We start from the raw sequence: 14437 nt of genomic DNA on the forward strand, positions 1-14437 counted from the left end.
CCACATGCTCCTCTGAGCCCAGAACCAGTTATGAACAGTGAGCATGAGCAAAATGGCATAATGGGCAAAAACGTGGTCAATGGTACAACCAACGGTAACACCAAACTTTCAGGCAACATCACCAACCAGATGGATACTGCAGAGGACAAGGGTCTGACACGCAAGAAAGTAGTAAAGGTGGTCCGTCGTGTTGTCAGGAAAGTCCTGCCCACAGAAGAGGATGAGACCTCTGTGCCAACACAACCATCAGACAAAGCTCCACAAGTAGCCAAGCCTGCTGCTGAACCAGTTAAAGTAGTGCCAGCACCAGCATCAGTGCCTAAGGCCACCACAATGTCAGGGTTCTCTTTTAAACATGACGTCATAAAAACGGAGGACAAAGATGACATTTCGAGAGGATTGACAAACCTCATGGTCAGAGGGAGGCCAAGGGAGCCCAGACCACGGATATGCAAGGAGGAACGACTCGAAAAAATTGAGTTGGAAAAGAAAAATGACAAGAAAGAGGAGAAACGTATTGACGCAGAGGAGATGAAGCAGGAGAAGAAAGAGGATAAAACCACCCAAAAGTCGCAGGAGGTCAATCACAAACCTACAAGTTCTGGACCACGGGATACCAAATCACCTGTGGTTGGTGTAAACCACCAGGCTCCTGAGCGCTCCGCTCCAACGTCTTCCAAAGCAACTCATTCCAAACTCTCATCTCTCCCACAAGTTGTTGGTTTTATCCCAGCTCCTAAGCCTTCACCCTTGTCTCCACCTCCTGGCTTCATACCTGCACCCAAACCAGTTGCTGCCACAAAACTCAACTCTATAAATCCTCCTTCTGCGACCCCTGTGGCCCAGAAATCTTCCCCCCTCTCTACTTCATCACGTTTCACCCCAGCCCCTAAACCCTCTTCACTTTCAACCTCTGTGAAGCCTGATCCTCCCCGTCCCAATCCTAGTCCACTATCCCCCCCTCAAGTCATTCCCATTCAACAAACTGCTCTCAGTCAACAAGAGGTACGCTGTGCACACTTTGCATGTGTGGTCAACATTTGGGACGTAGGTGTGAAAACGCATGGCCATTTGAAATGCATGTTTGAAATAAAAAAGCACTGTGGAGTTTGCTTGCAGACACCACATCCATGGCTAACCTCAGTGTGGCACAGTTTAAGAGTCACTTGATAGTCATTGCAAGCAAGCTACCGAACATACAAAGGAACGCAACACATTATTTACCTTTCTAGTGAATAACTGGTCTTATCTTTCTTTCGAGCAGCTGGTGAAAGGACAGTTTTGTCAATCAGTTGGTTTGCTGTTCTGCTATTTAGCAGTCCAATACTTTGGTCTAGAAATAAAAGGTATTTCAACATCCATTAGTGTTGTGTGTGTTAAAGTTCATACTCAAGTCCAGTAGGAAAGAGACTGTAGCTACAGAAATACTGTGCATCAGCCTGGCGAGCTAAAGGTCATGCTGAATCTTCCAAAACAAACATATTGGCTTGAGTCAGGTCCATGTCTCAAATTGTGCGGTACCATTTGGGCTTACCTGTGTCAAGTCATAAAGATGCAGTTCTGGGTCACAGTTTTGCACACATGCTGAACTAATCCAGATAAAATATGATGACCAAACTGGCATGAACTATGGTATGTTGGTGGCCCCCGAGGTCCTCCCTCCCTGTGCTACGTGGTGCCACAATAAGGTTGCCTTTCTCCTTTCTTGAAGTATTGTCTGGAATGCCATGACTGTTGCTAATAACAATGACCTCATGGCTTTTCTTCTATTACTACCCTTAGGACAAACTACATAAACAATTAAGTGATATTTTTGTTGTGTTTGACATATTCTTCCAGTGGGGCTGTAGTCATTATTATTTGTCCGTTGTTTCTGGACACTTAACAAGTGAAGTCACCTTAATTTATAAGTACTCAATTGCTGTGTACCTTGCTCCAGGGCAGTATTTGTAACTTGCTATATGATTTCCCATTCTGGTGACCTATCAGTCACAATCCCTTTAAGTCCTCCACAGCTTGCTGATTTCCTCACAAACTTGGTTTTGTTTTGTTGTGTATCTGTTATAGACTAGATTTTAGAAGATTGCTCTTTTTTAGATTAATGAGCTTTAAAGGCCTTACTGTGTAGTCCACCATCCAACCAGGGAAGACAGTTGCTAGTTTTTTCACCTATGATCTCACATAGCAGAATGTAGCTCATATGCCTCGTTTACAAAGGCAGAGTTCCATTCAAGCCTGCTCATAATGACGTACTTCAGTGGCCTAGCCTGTCTAGTCACCAACAGGACACATGTCAAGCCAATTACTGCAGAGCTGCATTCTGGGAGAGGAACTCAAAGCATAACCCATGAACGGGCAGTGCTGCTAGATTCTCAAAGCCTACCGTTTACTGCATAATTTTTGGGATGGGGGGGTGTAGTCAATTCAAAATACATGTTTTTATTTGCTGGAAAGATTTCAACCTCTGAATGTCAAGTATTTATGACATGAATCAACCTCTACATTGTACTTATTGTCATGATGCATATGTGCATTCTATTAGTTTCAGTGTTTTGGGCCACAGGCTGAAGGGCCTAAGAACACCAGTCTGTATTTTCAGGGTGCATTGATTTGCTTTGTTGGTTTGTTGAAACATTTGTCTTACAAATAATCTTCACTTTACCAGACAACTGTGTTGAGTGTGTGGCCTTGATTTTGTAGTGTGCATGCTGTGTGAAGCACCTTTGAATATTAACTACTAATATGGTCTTTTCAAATCTGATTCCACAATAACCCAATATGGTATGTAATGTTGATGACAAAAGTGTGCAGAGTCTCCTATAGGTAACACGAGTCAAGCTAGTTTTTGATTTGTAGAGGAATAGATCACATATCTATATGTTTTACAACTTTTTGTGTGTGTGAAGTCATGGGCTTTGCTTCAGCTTTATCACTGGGCTCAGTGTCAATGTGTTGCTGCTTTGACCTGTAGGAGGAACGACTCAGTCCCACCGAGGAGGCCCAGAGACGCCTGATGAGGATCTTCAGTGCCCCTGTAAATCATCCTACTGTCTGCATGTTATTCATGCATTGTTGTGGCTTTTGTCTCCGTCTGTCCATGTCAACTCTTGCACAACCAAAAATAATTTAACAACAATTTTGTGTTTGGCCTCTGACTGAATTAAATCAAACTATGCTGATGTTACCCTAAATAGAATGTGCATTATATACTACACTCTGCTGGTCCTACTGTAGGGTTGTATTGTAATTGGGGCTGGGACTCGATTAAAAAAGTTAATCTAATTAATTGGAGGCTTTGTAATTAATTAATCGAAATTAATCGCATTTTAATCGCATATAAATATTTGACCTGAGAACAGTGAGAAGTAATTTTTTTCACATGGATTGTTAGTATACCATTGAATAATGACTGAATACATAAGCTTAAGCAACAAAAATATTGTTTATTTTTGTTCAAGTCCAACAGACCAGTGCAATTTTTGCCATTAAGTGTAGCAATAGCATATTTAGAAATATAGTACATTTCAGAAATTCAGGTAGCCTATAGGTAGGTAGACCTTCTGTAAACTAGAGTACTTTGGTTTTTGAAGTAAAACACAATCCACGCTAGCTACCACACTAGCCGCTAGCTGCTATATGTTTTGCATTGACGTGATACTTGAGGCTCGATGTGCTGCGGTGACATATGAATTCCTTGTTGCATAGCAAAAAACACGTCATTTTTTTTAACACGTTAATTTTTGTGTAATTAATTAATCTTAATTAACGCTTTAAAGTCCCGGCCCTAATTGTAATGTTGCATTTGTTTACGTATTCTTAGAGTTTGCTTGTTGAGCCTCAGCCTTCCTTATTTAAACAATGATTGCTCCCCTGATAGCATTAGTCACCATGCCTTACATTCCTTGTTTATTGGTGTATATTTAGAGACATGCACAGCAGAGGAAAGTATTAGCCGGGTGTCTCTGACCTCCTGACATGGCAGAACAGTTGGTGTAGCAGTTGTGCTGGTGTCCTGACTCCAACACTCTGACCCGTACTTCTGTAAATCTTTCTGCAACCTCTTGTTTATTTGTTAACAAACTCAAATCCCAGTTTCACAGTTGAATATTTTAAGACTACTTTTATGCTTTTATAGACTCATTGTAAAGTCTCATTATTACATTACTAATGTCCTGATCAACTGTTTTTTGGACCTGATCCCAGTCCTTTAAATGTTGGATGTCTGCCAATATTGTTTCCAGTCCGATCTTTTATTTTACTAATGTTGATTAATGATTTAATGGACAATAGAGAAACTCCTGGCTCAGGATCAGATTGTTTAGGAGAGGAAGAAGAGGTTCTACCCTCACAAATAATCTGAGGCTGAGTACAGACCTAACAACAAGTCAGGCCCAACATGTTTGTTGGACTTGACAGCAAGTTAATCACATATTTAATGTCAGTTAGCAACAGCAGATATGTCACCAGAATCATCTCCACTCCATGGTTCACTTTTCCATTACTCTGTCAAATGTTCATGCTCTTTTTCTTTGCTTTTATGCACTGCACTTTCTTCATCCAAAGTTCCATGTTGACTTAGTCTTCTTTTTTCCTGTTCTTCCCCTCATTCTTTCTCCTCCATACTTTACACACACTGCTTTCGCTGGTTGTCCTTGTCTCCCTGTGGTTGCTTGGTGGCTAAGCTGGATCTGGCAGTCAGTGCTTCATCTCCTCTCTCAGCCCCCACCCCTGTGGCCTCACAGCCCCATGACCCTCTCCAGGGCCCCCTCCAGGTACCGCAGCCCTGCAGTCTTCCTCTGGGCCTCCTGGCTGGAGCTTGTACTCATATGACTTGTTGTGTAAGGGTCAGAATCCTTCTAACTTTCCTTCCTTTTCCTCATTTCCTTTGTCTGCAGTATTTCCAGCATCTGTATTTGAATGTGACCAATACAAAATGCTAAAAGGCAATATACAATATATTATCCAATCAGCTGCCTCATCTGATAAAATAGATATGTGGATTTTTTTTGTTTTAGCATTGGTGAAACCTTTTTATTGTCAGCCTTACTGTGACTGTCAGTCGGGGACGTTTTGTCTCTTGGACTAAATACATTAAGAGACATTTTGTGAGGCTTTAAAGGATAAAATTAAGCAGCAACAGTGACTTTTTCATTATTTGACAAGAAGTTAACCACGTTCAATAGAATGATCTCAGTAGTCCCTTTCATAGTACCGTTTGATGCCGGGACATTTGCGGCTCTGTACCCTCTCGCCTGCACTATGGACGTGCCAGAAGCGGAATGCCGGGATCAAGTGATCCCACCAATTTTCCACCTCCAGAGGTAGTCACAGAGGTGGAAAGTTTGTGGGACTGTTGGAAGCGGGACCACTATGAACGGGCCATTCCGGCAAGGCGAAATATTTGACGTTGATCGTGACGTCTAACACACCTCCCACTTGGTCCGACAGTCAGCCAATCACTGTTCAGCTGCACAACAACATACTGACATGCTAACTGTACATGTGATGTCCACCGCTGATTGTTAACAAACCAGCATCGCTTACTGTGCACAGAGTGTCCGGTGCTTGTTGTACACAAACGAACGTTTCTTACTGAACACATACTGCTTCAGCACATACACACTGTACTGCTACAGAGCTAACTGTGTAGCCTGTTAGCACTGTGCTACTGGGCAGCACTGCTGCTGCTCTTTAGCACGTCCCTATCATCTCCTCCCACTATCCTCCACCTTGTTCCGCGACGCTGGACTGCACTATGACAGGACACTAATATCACGCCTTTGTGGGACCACTATGAACACCCTAAGGCGAAAAAGCCGGCACAGATCTTTACGGCAACATAGTGGGACATTTGCGGACCGCACTATGAAAGGGCCTACAGAGATAAAGATTTCTAGTTTAGGCAGGAAAGTAAGGTACATATGTTACTGAGAAGTATCTTTCATTTGAATGTTGTAACCTGTGAAATCCACACATTGTGGGTTAAAGATTAGTTCAAATGGGAGCTATTTAGACCAGCAGTTTCCGTTTTGCTTGTCTACAGCAAACACAGAATTTTACACACTGATCATAATGTGTGAATTATTCAATCACAGCTCTTTCAGTAATTTGTCATCGACCTGATGTTCTGTTGTACCACAATGGCATAATGTAATGTGAAGCATAATGCGTCTCTTCATGACACACCCGACTGTTGGAAGCTACCTGCATATGGCTAAGCATTTTTGACCCAAACTTTTTTGTTGTCATGCAACCTTCTAATTCTATGAATCTATAAATATTTCAGCAGTGTAAGCTAAAGCAGATCTGGCATAAAGCCAGTCAATGGATCATAGATGATCATACTTGTAGAGTAAACTTGATTTCTCCTTCACAGATGTGCTAGTTAAGTATGACATACTACACTTTGTTCAGATACAATGACTTATCTGTTTTATCATACCTATTTGTAAGTGTGTCTGTATAACATTTTGTCACTCATATATGACTGTGACCTTTGACCTCTTCATGCTGGCCAAATCACCAGGGATCAGTGGAAGAGGACCCTGTGGCCCTCCTTCAGGCATCTCATGCTGCAGCTCAGCAATCCCAGGTCTGGCCTGCACTGTGCCTGAGTGTAATTCACCACCAGCTCGTCCCACCATCACCCTGCTCTCTAGAATGTTGTGCTGTGTTGTGCCCTCTTCCTTTGCTTGCCAAGTGTGGTGTATTCTGTTGAATTTCCCCATTATAAGAATGAATTATTTCATTTGGTTTACACCTAAACATATCTTACTTTTGTTTACTATTTTTTTTTCTTTTACCTTTTTCCTAAAATGTGTGTACTATAAATTAAGTTTTATTGTTGTGTTCCTTCCTCACTTTTGTCCCCTTTGTGTTCACTATATGGAGGTAATCCCTGCCAATTTGGTACCAGGGTTGCCTTTGAACCCCCCTCACACACCCACGAGGCTTGTTATATTGACTTTTGTCTGTTTTGAAGTTTCTCACATACAAACAGGCACACACACACACACACACACACACACACACACACACACACACACATTCTCACACGCCACCCTGAAGGAGCAGCAGTGCACAGTGGACTGTGAGACATTTGTGTCCACTGTCCTTCACTGCATGGTCATTATTTTTGGCAAGCTTTTCCTGTAGAATCTTTCAGCATGTGCTTGTATCAAACTGGAAATACTGGTGGTTTCAGAAAGACCCAGTGTGACTGAGTGGTCCAGTGACCAATACTAATTTCCTTACCCCTGCAGTCCAATCATTTTGCCCTTGTCCTTTTCTGTCCTCCAGGTGAAGACAGAGGAGCAGATCGCAGCAGAGCAAGCCTGGTATGGATCAGAGAAAGTCTGGCTAGTCCACAAAAATGGCTTCTCCCTGGGTGAGATGGGATTTTCTTCTCCTTCTTGATATTTCTTTATACCTCTCAATGTTAAAAATGTGGATGTCTAAAAAAACAACAGTAACTTGTAAACAGATACTTTAATTTAACATTGTTACTCCAAGAAAGAAGTAGAAAATGGTAAACGATTCAAATGCATCTCTACCAGGGCAGGAATTTCACTAGAATTTGGCCTGGTGCCCTTAAAAAACATATCTGCTTTGGGCTATAGATGTCAGATGGGCTATAATGACAGTTTGACACAAATCTGTCACCGGCCAAGCAAGGAGACTTCATCAAACACTCTAATCTGTCCCGCTATAGTCACATTTCAAGCTACTGAAAGTATTTTTACATGATTCATAATATAAGTTATTTTGTGTCGTGTCACCATTGCCTCAGCAGAGTGTCTGTCACCCGTCAGTCAGTCAAACCCCGCCCCACACCTCTCCGCCCTCCTGCAAGACATGCGAGCATTCACACACTTACACACACACTGAATATACCGAGCTGCCGTGCCTACCTGTCTGTATCAGTCTGGTCCCCACATGATCGATCCGTGTCTCACCGTCTGCGTGTGCCGAACTAAATACTATCAACCGGTAGCCGCAAGCTTACATTAGCCAACAGTTAAAGTTGTTTTAATCACACTAAACTGTGACTTACTGTTTTGAATAACTTCCTGTCGTCATATCCGCTTGAAACGGATATGACGCAACATTACAAATAGTTAATAATTTCATGGATTCTGTTTTTATTTGTGTTTCACACAGTGTCCCAACTTTATTGTGGAAATAGGGTTGTATAAGTCATAATAAGTGATCTATATATTACATTTTCCATACTTGTAAGTAGGGGTGTGCCATATCGTATCGTTTACGATAATATCGGTATATTTTTTTACGGTTAAAATAAAAATGCATATCATGATATTGGCAACATTCCTACTTCTTGATGTAGTGGTGTAAGGCTAACAATTAAAGTTGTTTTCATCACAAAAAGCTACTTACACTCTGTCGCTAAACACATGCAGCTTTCAAAATAAGAGCACGGTGTGTTAACAGAATCCACCACAGAACTTACAAGAAGACTGTCAAAATAAGATGCCTTAAATAAAACATACAAGAACCTTTATTCTCCTTTACAAAATGTCATTAAAATATGCCCCCCAAAACCCCTAAATGGTTATTTTTTATTATTTGCTCATACTCAAGAGTCAAAAGTAAACGATTTTGTATTTGGCAACTGTTGAGATTTGCACATCACACTACATTTTAGATTTTTATTTATTTACACAGACTAAAAAAAAACATATTTTCTATATCTTTTTAAGTATTTCGTAATATCGTGAAGAATAATCGTTATCGCAAAAATAGCCTGAAATATCGTGATATTCTTTTCGGGCCATATCGCCCAGCCCTACTTGTAAGTCCACACAGGTGGAATATTAATTGCTGATTGGTCTCCTATGGTTGTCAGTGATCTGAGAAGCTCTGGTTCCTTCCTATGCTAGCCTCATAGTCTTCAACTCTTTTTGCTTTGTTTTTTTTCTTTGACTTAGCCAGTTCAGATTAACAGATGAGTTTGAGCACTTCCGCCAGGCTAATTACTGTCAATGTTTCCCGTCTTTCCTCTGCCCAGCCACCGTGGTGAAGACGGAGGCTGGCTCCCTACCGGAGGGCAAGCTGAAAATCAAACTGGAGCATGATGGAACAATACTGGATGTGGACGAAGATGATGTAGAAAAGGTAAATGGGAGGTGGCTCCGAATGGTTTGTGGTAATACACAAGTAGCAACTTGTTTCCATTGAGAAGCTTTTTCTTACGGTTGATGCAGATTGTACCAATTACCAATACCATACCATACCATACCAATTCAATGCTTCTATAATATATTTCACACATAATATATTTCTCACTACTAGCAACTGCAAGTTATTGCATACCGTATTTCCTCAATTTAAAGCCGGGCCCCTGTTAATGACCGGCCTCATTTAGTAACCAGGTGTAAAAACAATTTTTAGTAAATAAAAGCCGGCCTCTTTTATAAGCCGGGTGTCTTACCGGTGTTATGTCAAAGTCTGTACCACCGTTGATATGTGTCCCCCTTACCTTAACCTGCACCAACCTGACCCCTGACCCCAACCAGTCCTCCTTTAAGTTGTTAACATGAGCCCAAGTTTACCTTAACCCCAAACAGTTCTCTCTACAAGGCCTAACCTTAAACTGAAATCCTAACTCCAACCGTGGAGGTGATGCTACGGAGAACACCATTCAGGAAACATCATTTGACGGGTAACAGATTTCCACACAACACCTGTATTTTGAAGTTTGGCCACACGAGTTAGTACTGTAGGTAAATATGGTTGTTTCTCCCGCTGTCCTAGTCATTCTCTGTAAAGTCGAGCCGTTTACGCACGTTCTTCTGGGCTTTTTAGTAGTTTAGACATTTTAAATCCTGTTTAAAATGAACATTCAGCGTGCTGTTCATTGTTTGTTTACATCTGAGTACTTCCAATATGGCCGACATCCAGGTAACTGGCTACAATGCGCTGTGTAAAACACTCTAAAAAGTGCCGGTCAGAGCTGCTCTGATTTTCTTTTTTTGATAAAAGCCTCCTTCAAATAATAGCCTGCCCCTATTATTAGCCGGGTCCCAAACTGATTTTTTATTAATAGAAGCCCCGGCTACCATTTGAGGAAATACGGTATGTAGAAATTGTATCTATTTTCTATAATTATCTTTTTGCGTGCCCTTTGTTTTGATATGATGATGTTTTTTGTCACAGACACATTCAAACATGACATTCATAAAATGACCTCTCAGTTAAGCCAGATTTCTTCTTCTAATCAAGGTAAAATCAAGCAGTGTAATGTACAATTAAACTAGAAGCAGTGCTAGCCTGAAGCAGTGCCTGGGCAGGATGAAAGAGGTCTAGTCTCCACCTGTCGCTCAGTCAGACACAGAGAGCCAGGCTGCTACAGATGGTCACAGAGGACATGATGTGAGAGGTGGAGGAGAGGTCAGATGGGACAGCTGGACATTTTAGTAGTTAAGATTTGCTTTCTTGGCCACAATACTATTTTAAGACTCTCTGAAGATGTGTTTACTGTGACAACACAACTTTGTCATTATCCCATTAAGGCCTAAAGCGCCTGGAAAAAAATGCCTGGAAAACCTATGGGTGATTTTCAAATGACCCCCTAAAACCTGAAGTTTTTCTGGAAATTTAACACCTACTAAATAATAGAATTTTCACCCTCTGTAGCAGATAAAAATGAAATTCAAAAAGTATTTGAGAGCTTATACCCGTGGCTTTCATACGAAGTTGAGTTTATTTGTCCAAACCTTCAATAAAGTTTTTTAAAAAATCAACAAACTCAGCAAATGTTACATTTGACTGAATAAAAAATCCTATGCATAATACTAATGTGCTAACATGCCCATTAGCAAGATGCAAACATGATATGATCACTGGAAGAACAAGACATAGTTCTCATTAGCCTACTGTAATAAAAAACGCTTCCGTCACTTACTGCTGAGCTCCTCCGCTATAGCCGTCTTCCTCCATGATTTATAAGTTCTGGAAAAGTCCGATGTTGCATTGCGACACTCCCGCATGTATTCTGATCATGATTCTGATGCGTTTCATTGTCCAAGAGACCGAAAATAGGTGGAAAAAAATACAAATACTACAAAATGACATATCCGCTGTCCCGGCCTTAATGGTAGAGTGACGCAACAGCGCTCCCGGCTTTAATGGTAGAAATGCGGTAATGCTTTCCCGGCGTCAATGGGTTAATGTCATTGCCAAGATTTTGTTGGTCTCTTGGCTCTTAAAACCAGCCATTCGGTCAATGATGTCATTGACCTCCCTGTTTCATGGTCTATCTAAAAACCCAGAATCACTATCGGTGTACTTAACTTAAAAAGGGAAGAGAGAAGATAGGGAGGAGCCTCTTTTACTTCAGTAGGATAAAAGCCACCGGGATGCACAGTGTTGTTCAACTGCATACCTGATGACATCAGACAGAAGCATCAGTGAAGACTTTTGAAAGAAGGTTACCGACCTCTCGATTAAAGATCTGGTGATATTCTATGTTGTTTTCTGTCAACAAATCCCATGTACGGAGCCAAACCGACAGTGAATGTGTTGACTCCAGAAACTAATGGAAACCACACTGTTGCACAGGATGACATGTTCCCTCATTACCATAAACACAAACTGTATTTTGACTCTGTCCCACATACACTAAGCTGTTGCCCCAAATATTTACCAGAGCATCAAATGTGAATTCATCTGCCATGAAAATTTCCCCCAACAAATGTGATATTTCCTACTGTTTGAGTTACATTTGCCATCAGCCAAATTTTTCATATGTGTTAGCTAGATAGGAATGTTTGGTATAATTGGTTGGAGTGGAGGTATTGCTTGAGTTAATTATTATCATTGAAAACTGTCATGAAAACTCTGGGTTGTCATGGTCCAGGTTGGGCTTCTTGAGGATGGGTGTGATGGCAGTGGCCTTGAAAAAAGAGGGGACATTACCAGAGGTAGGGGAGGAATTTAAAATGCAAAAACTGTGGCCAATCAGTAGGGGAGGTGAAGGTTGCAGGTTAAGGGTGATTGAGGAGGAGGAGGAGGAGGAGGAGGAGGAGGAGGAGCTGGCTAACTGGCTCTGTATGTTGAAACACATTTTTGCATTTTTGCATTTTGCATTTTTGTTAGATGAGTTTTAGATCAGCATGACAAAATGTTTACTGATGTCCAACAACAAATGTCATAAGGTCCATATTCATTTGTCAGGTAAAAATCAAATCCTAAAATTCTAAACTCTTCTCATGACAGACATTTAGACACAAAATTATCATATTGATCAACTGCAGAGTTTGGATTACCGGGGTCTTTTCAGGCAGCAAGATTCACTCCCCTCAACAAAAAAAAAAGACACAGGCAGGCTCAAATAGGACAGCATTGTCTTTTCCCAGGTTGACATTTAATCAACCGTATGAAGTATCAGCTTGAAGAACAGAGATAAGAACTGCGAACTTGGGGGCAGTTTGGCTATAAGAAGGAGAAAGACTCTCCGCATGCCTCCATACTGATGCCCCTTACTGACACCTGGATGTAGTTTTGGCTCTGGATCATCTATTAATACCACTAGAACTCTGACTGGCTCCAATTCCTACTAATCATCCAGAATGGTCAGTTTGGTTTCCTTTCATCATGGTCATCTATCTCTCCATGTGCAGGCCAACCCTCCATCATACAACCGGTCCGAGGACCTGGCTTCTCTGCTCTATCTGAATGAATCCAGTGTGATGCACTGCCTGAGGCAGCGCTATGGAGGCAACCTCAACCATACATACGCTGGACCCAATATGGTCGTCATTAACCCCCTCAGTACACCCTCCATGTACTCTGAGAAGGTATGTTCAGGACTGGTGACTGCTGTTATAGCAGCATACTGTTTTAGTGCCCGTTGTTTTGGAATTATGTGTATATTTATAATATTGGGCATCCATGCTGTATGTGAATAACAGAAAAATTCAAGGCTTAAAACTACAGCTTTGCCTTATTAACCCTCTGGAGTCTCTAAAAGCACCAAATCATGACTTCTTCATGACATCCAGACTAGAAAACAAAGCAGCGTGGAGCCCTACTGTAAATTTACCTCTAAAGTTCTGGCTGTAAACTCAGTAAACTGCCAGTTTCAGTTTAATGATGATATACCAAGTAAAACTGGAGACAAGCTCAAATATATTTAGCATAAAATTTAAAATTCTTTATTGAGCATGATAGTGTTTTGAAAGTTAAAAAAAAGTTTCAAAATCAAATTTTATGTTGGATTAAAGGACTAAAAAACACACAAAATGACCAAAAAAAGACACAAAATGACTAAAGAAAGACGCAAAATGACCTAATAAGACACAATAAAGACACAAAATGACTTACAAAGACACGATAAAGACATGAAAAGGATTAAAAAATGGACAAAATAGCCCAAGACTCCATAGAGTTAAAGTGGACCTGTTTTTCATCAGCTCAAATTGAGTTCTGTCTGTCATCGAAAGCATTAAAAAATGTCTTAACCATATGTTGATAAAGCTTGCAGACCACCTGTCGAATTTGAAGATTGTCACAAATATTGATACTGGCAGAAATGTTCGTTTGGCAATACTGAGGTTTGCCTCTAATTTTGTTGCCTGTGTGTTTGTGTTTGTCTTTCTCTTGTGCTGTGTGAATCTTCTTCCTCTCCCATCAGGTGATGCACATGTTCAAAGGCTGTCGGCGTGAGGATTCTGCACCTCATATCTACTCTGTGGCTCAGTCTGCCTACCGCAACCTGCTCACCACCCGGCAGGATCAGTCCATCGTGCTGCTGGGCAAGTCCGGCAGCGGCAAGACCACCAACTGTCAGCACCTGGTCCAGTACCTCGTGTCCATCGCCGGCAGCACAGGCAAAATATTCTCCGGTGAGCCTGTGGACATAATACACTGCAAATTATTTGTTTCTTACCAAGATAAAAGAACTTAGATTTAGAAGTAATCGATAATTTATCTTGTTTTAAGAGTTAATTTCTTATTTTAAGCGTTCAACATGTAGTCTAGACGGATTTCAGAAAAAAGGCCTTCTATAAGAAGTGAGGAGCATTCATGGGTACAAGTCGGGAACCGGCCTACCTTACATATTTCAAGGGTGCTGAGTCCAAAAAAAATGGTTGCCAAGTGAAATTTTGTATATCAAATGGCCACTAAATTGCCCATCTTGCATTGGACCATTTCCCCTTAGTTTTTTTGTAAGTAGGCAATCAAAGATGAGGAAATTAAGTTTCTGGATCTATAGTCTAGGGTCAGAGCAAGGATATAGTGCAGTCTCAGTGTCTTTTTTAATGTATGTATATATATATATATGCAAAATACCAACTGGAACATTTAAAAGTGATATTGATTGAATATTTATGTCGGCCTTAAAAAATGACACAAATAATGCTTAATTTCACCTTAAAAGTTGGTATTTTGCATATATATAAATATACATAAAAAA

At 41.0% G+C, this 14437-nt stretch overlaps 1 protein-coding gene across 3 annotated transcripts in view; it reads left to right on the plus strand.

Annotated features, from left to right (window-relative positions):
- myo18ab (myosin XVIIIA b) overlaps positions 1–14437 on the plus strand; it is a 170856-nt gene that overhangs the window by 44312 nt on the left and 112107 nt on the right. For 2 of the 3 annotated variants that reach the window (XM_059332181.1, XM_059332182.1), the window contains exons 3-6: positions 7300–7387; positions 9029–9135; positions 12642–12818; positions 13655–13865. In XM_059332181.1, coding sequence (XP_059188164.1) covers positions 7300–7387; positions 9029–9135; positions 12642–12818; positions 13655–13865 — 583 coding nt within the window. Of the gene's footprint in view, positions 1–6526; positions 6593–7299; positions 7388–9028; positions 9136–12641; positions 12819–13654; positions 13866–14437 lie in introns of all 3 variants that reach the window. The other variant, XM_059332180.1, reaches the window with a different exon arrangement.

Source organism: Centropristis striata, chromosome 4 (genome assembly GCF_030273125.1).
Source record: "Centropristis striata isolate RG_2023a ecotype Rhode Island chromosome 4, C.striata_1.0, whole genome shotgun sequence".
In the NCBI taxonomy this organism is placed as follows: Eukaryota; Metazoa; Chordata; class Actinopteri; order Perciformes; family Serranidae; genus Centropristis; species Centropristis striata.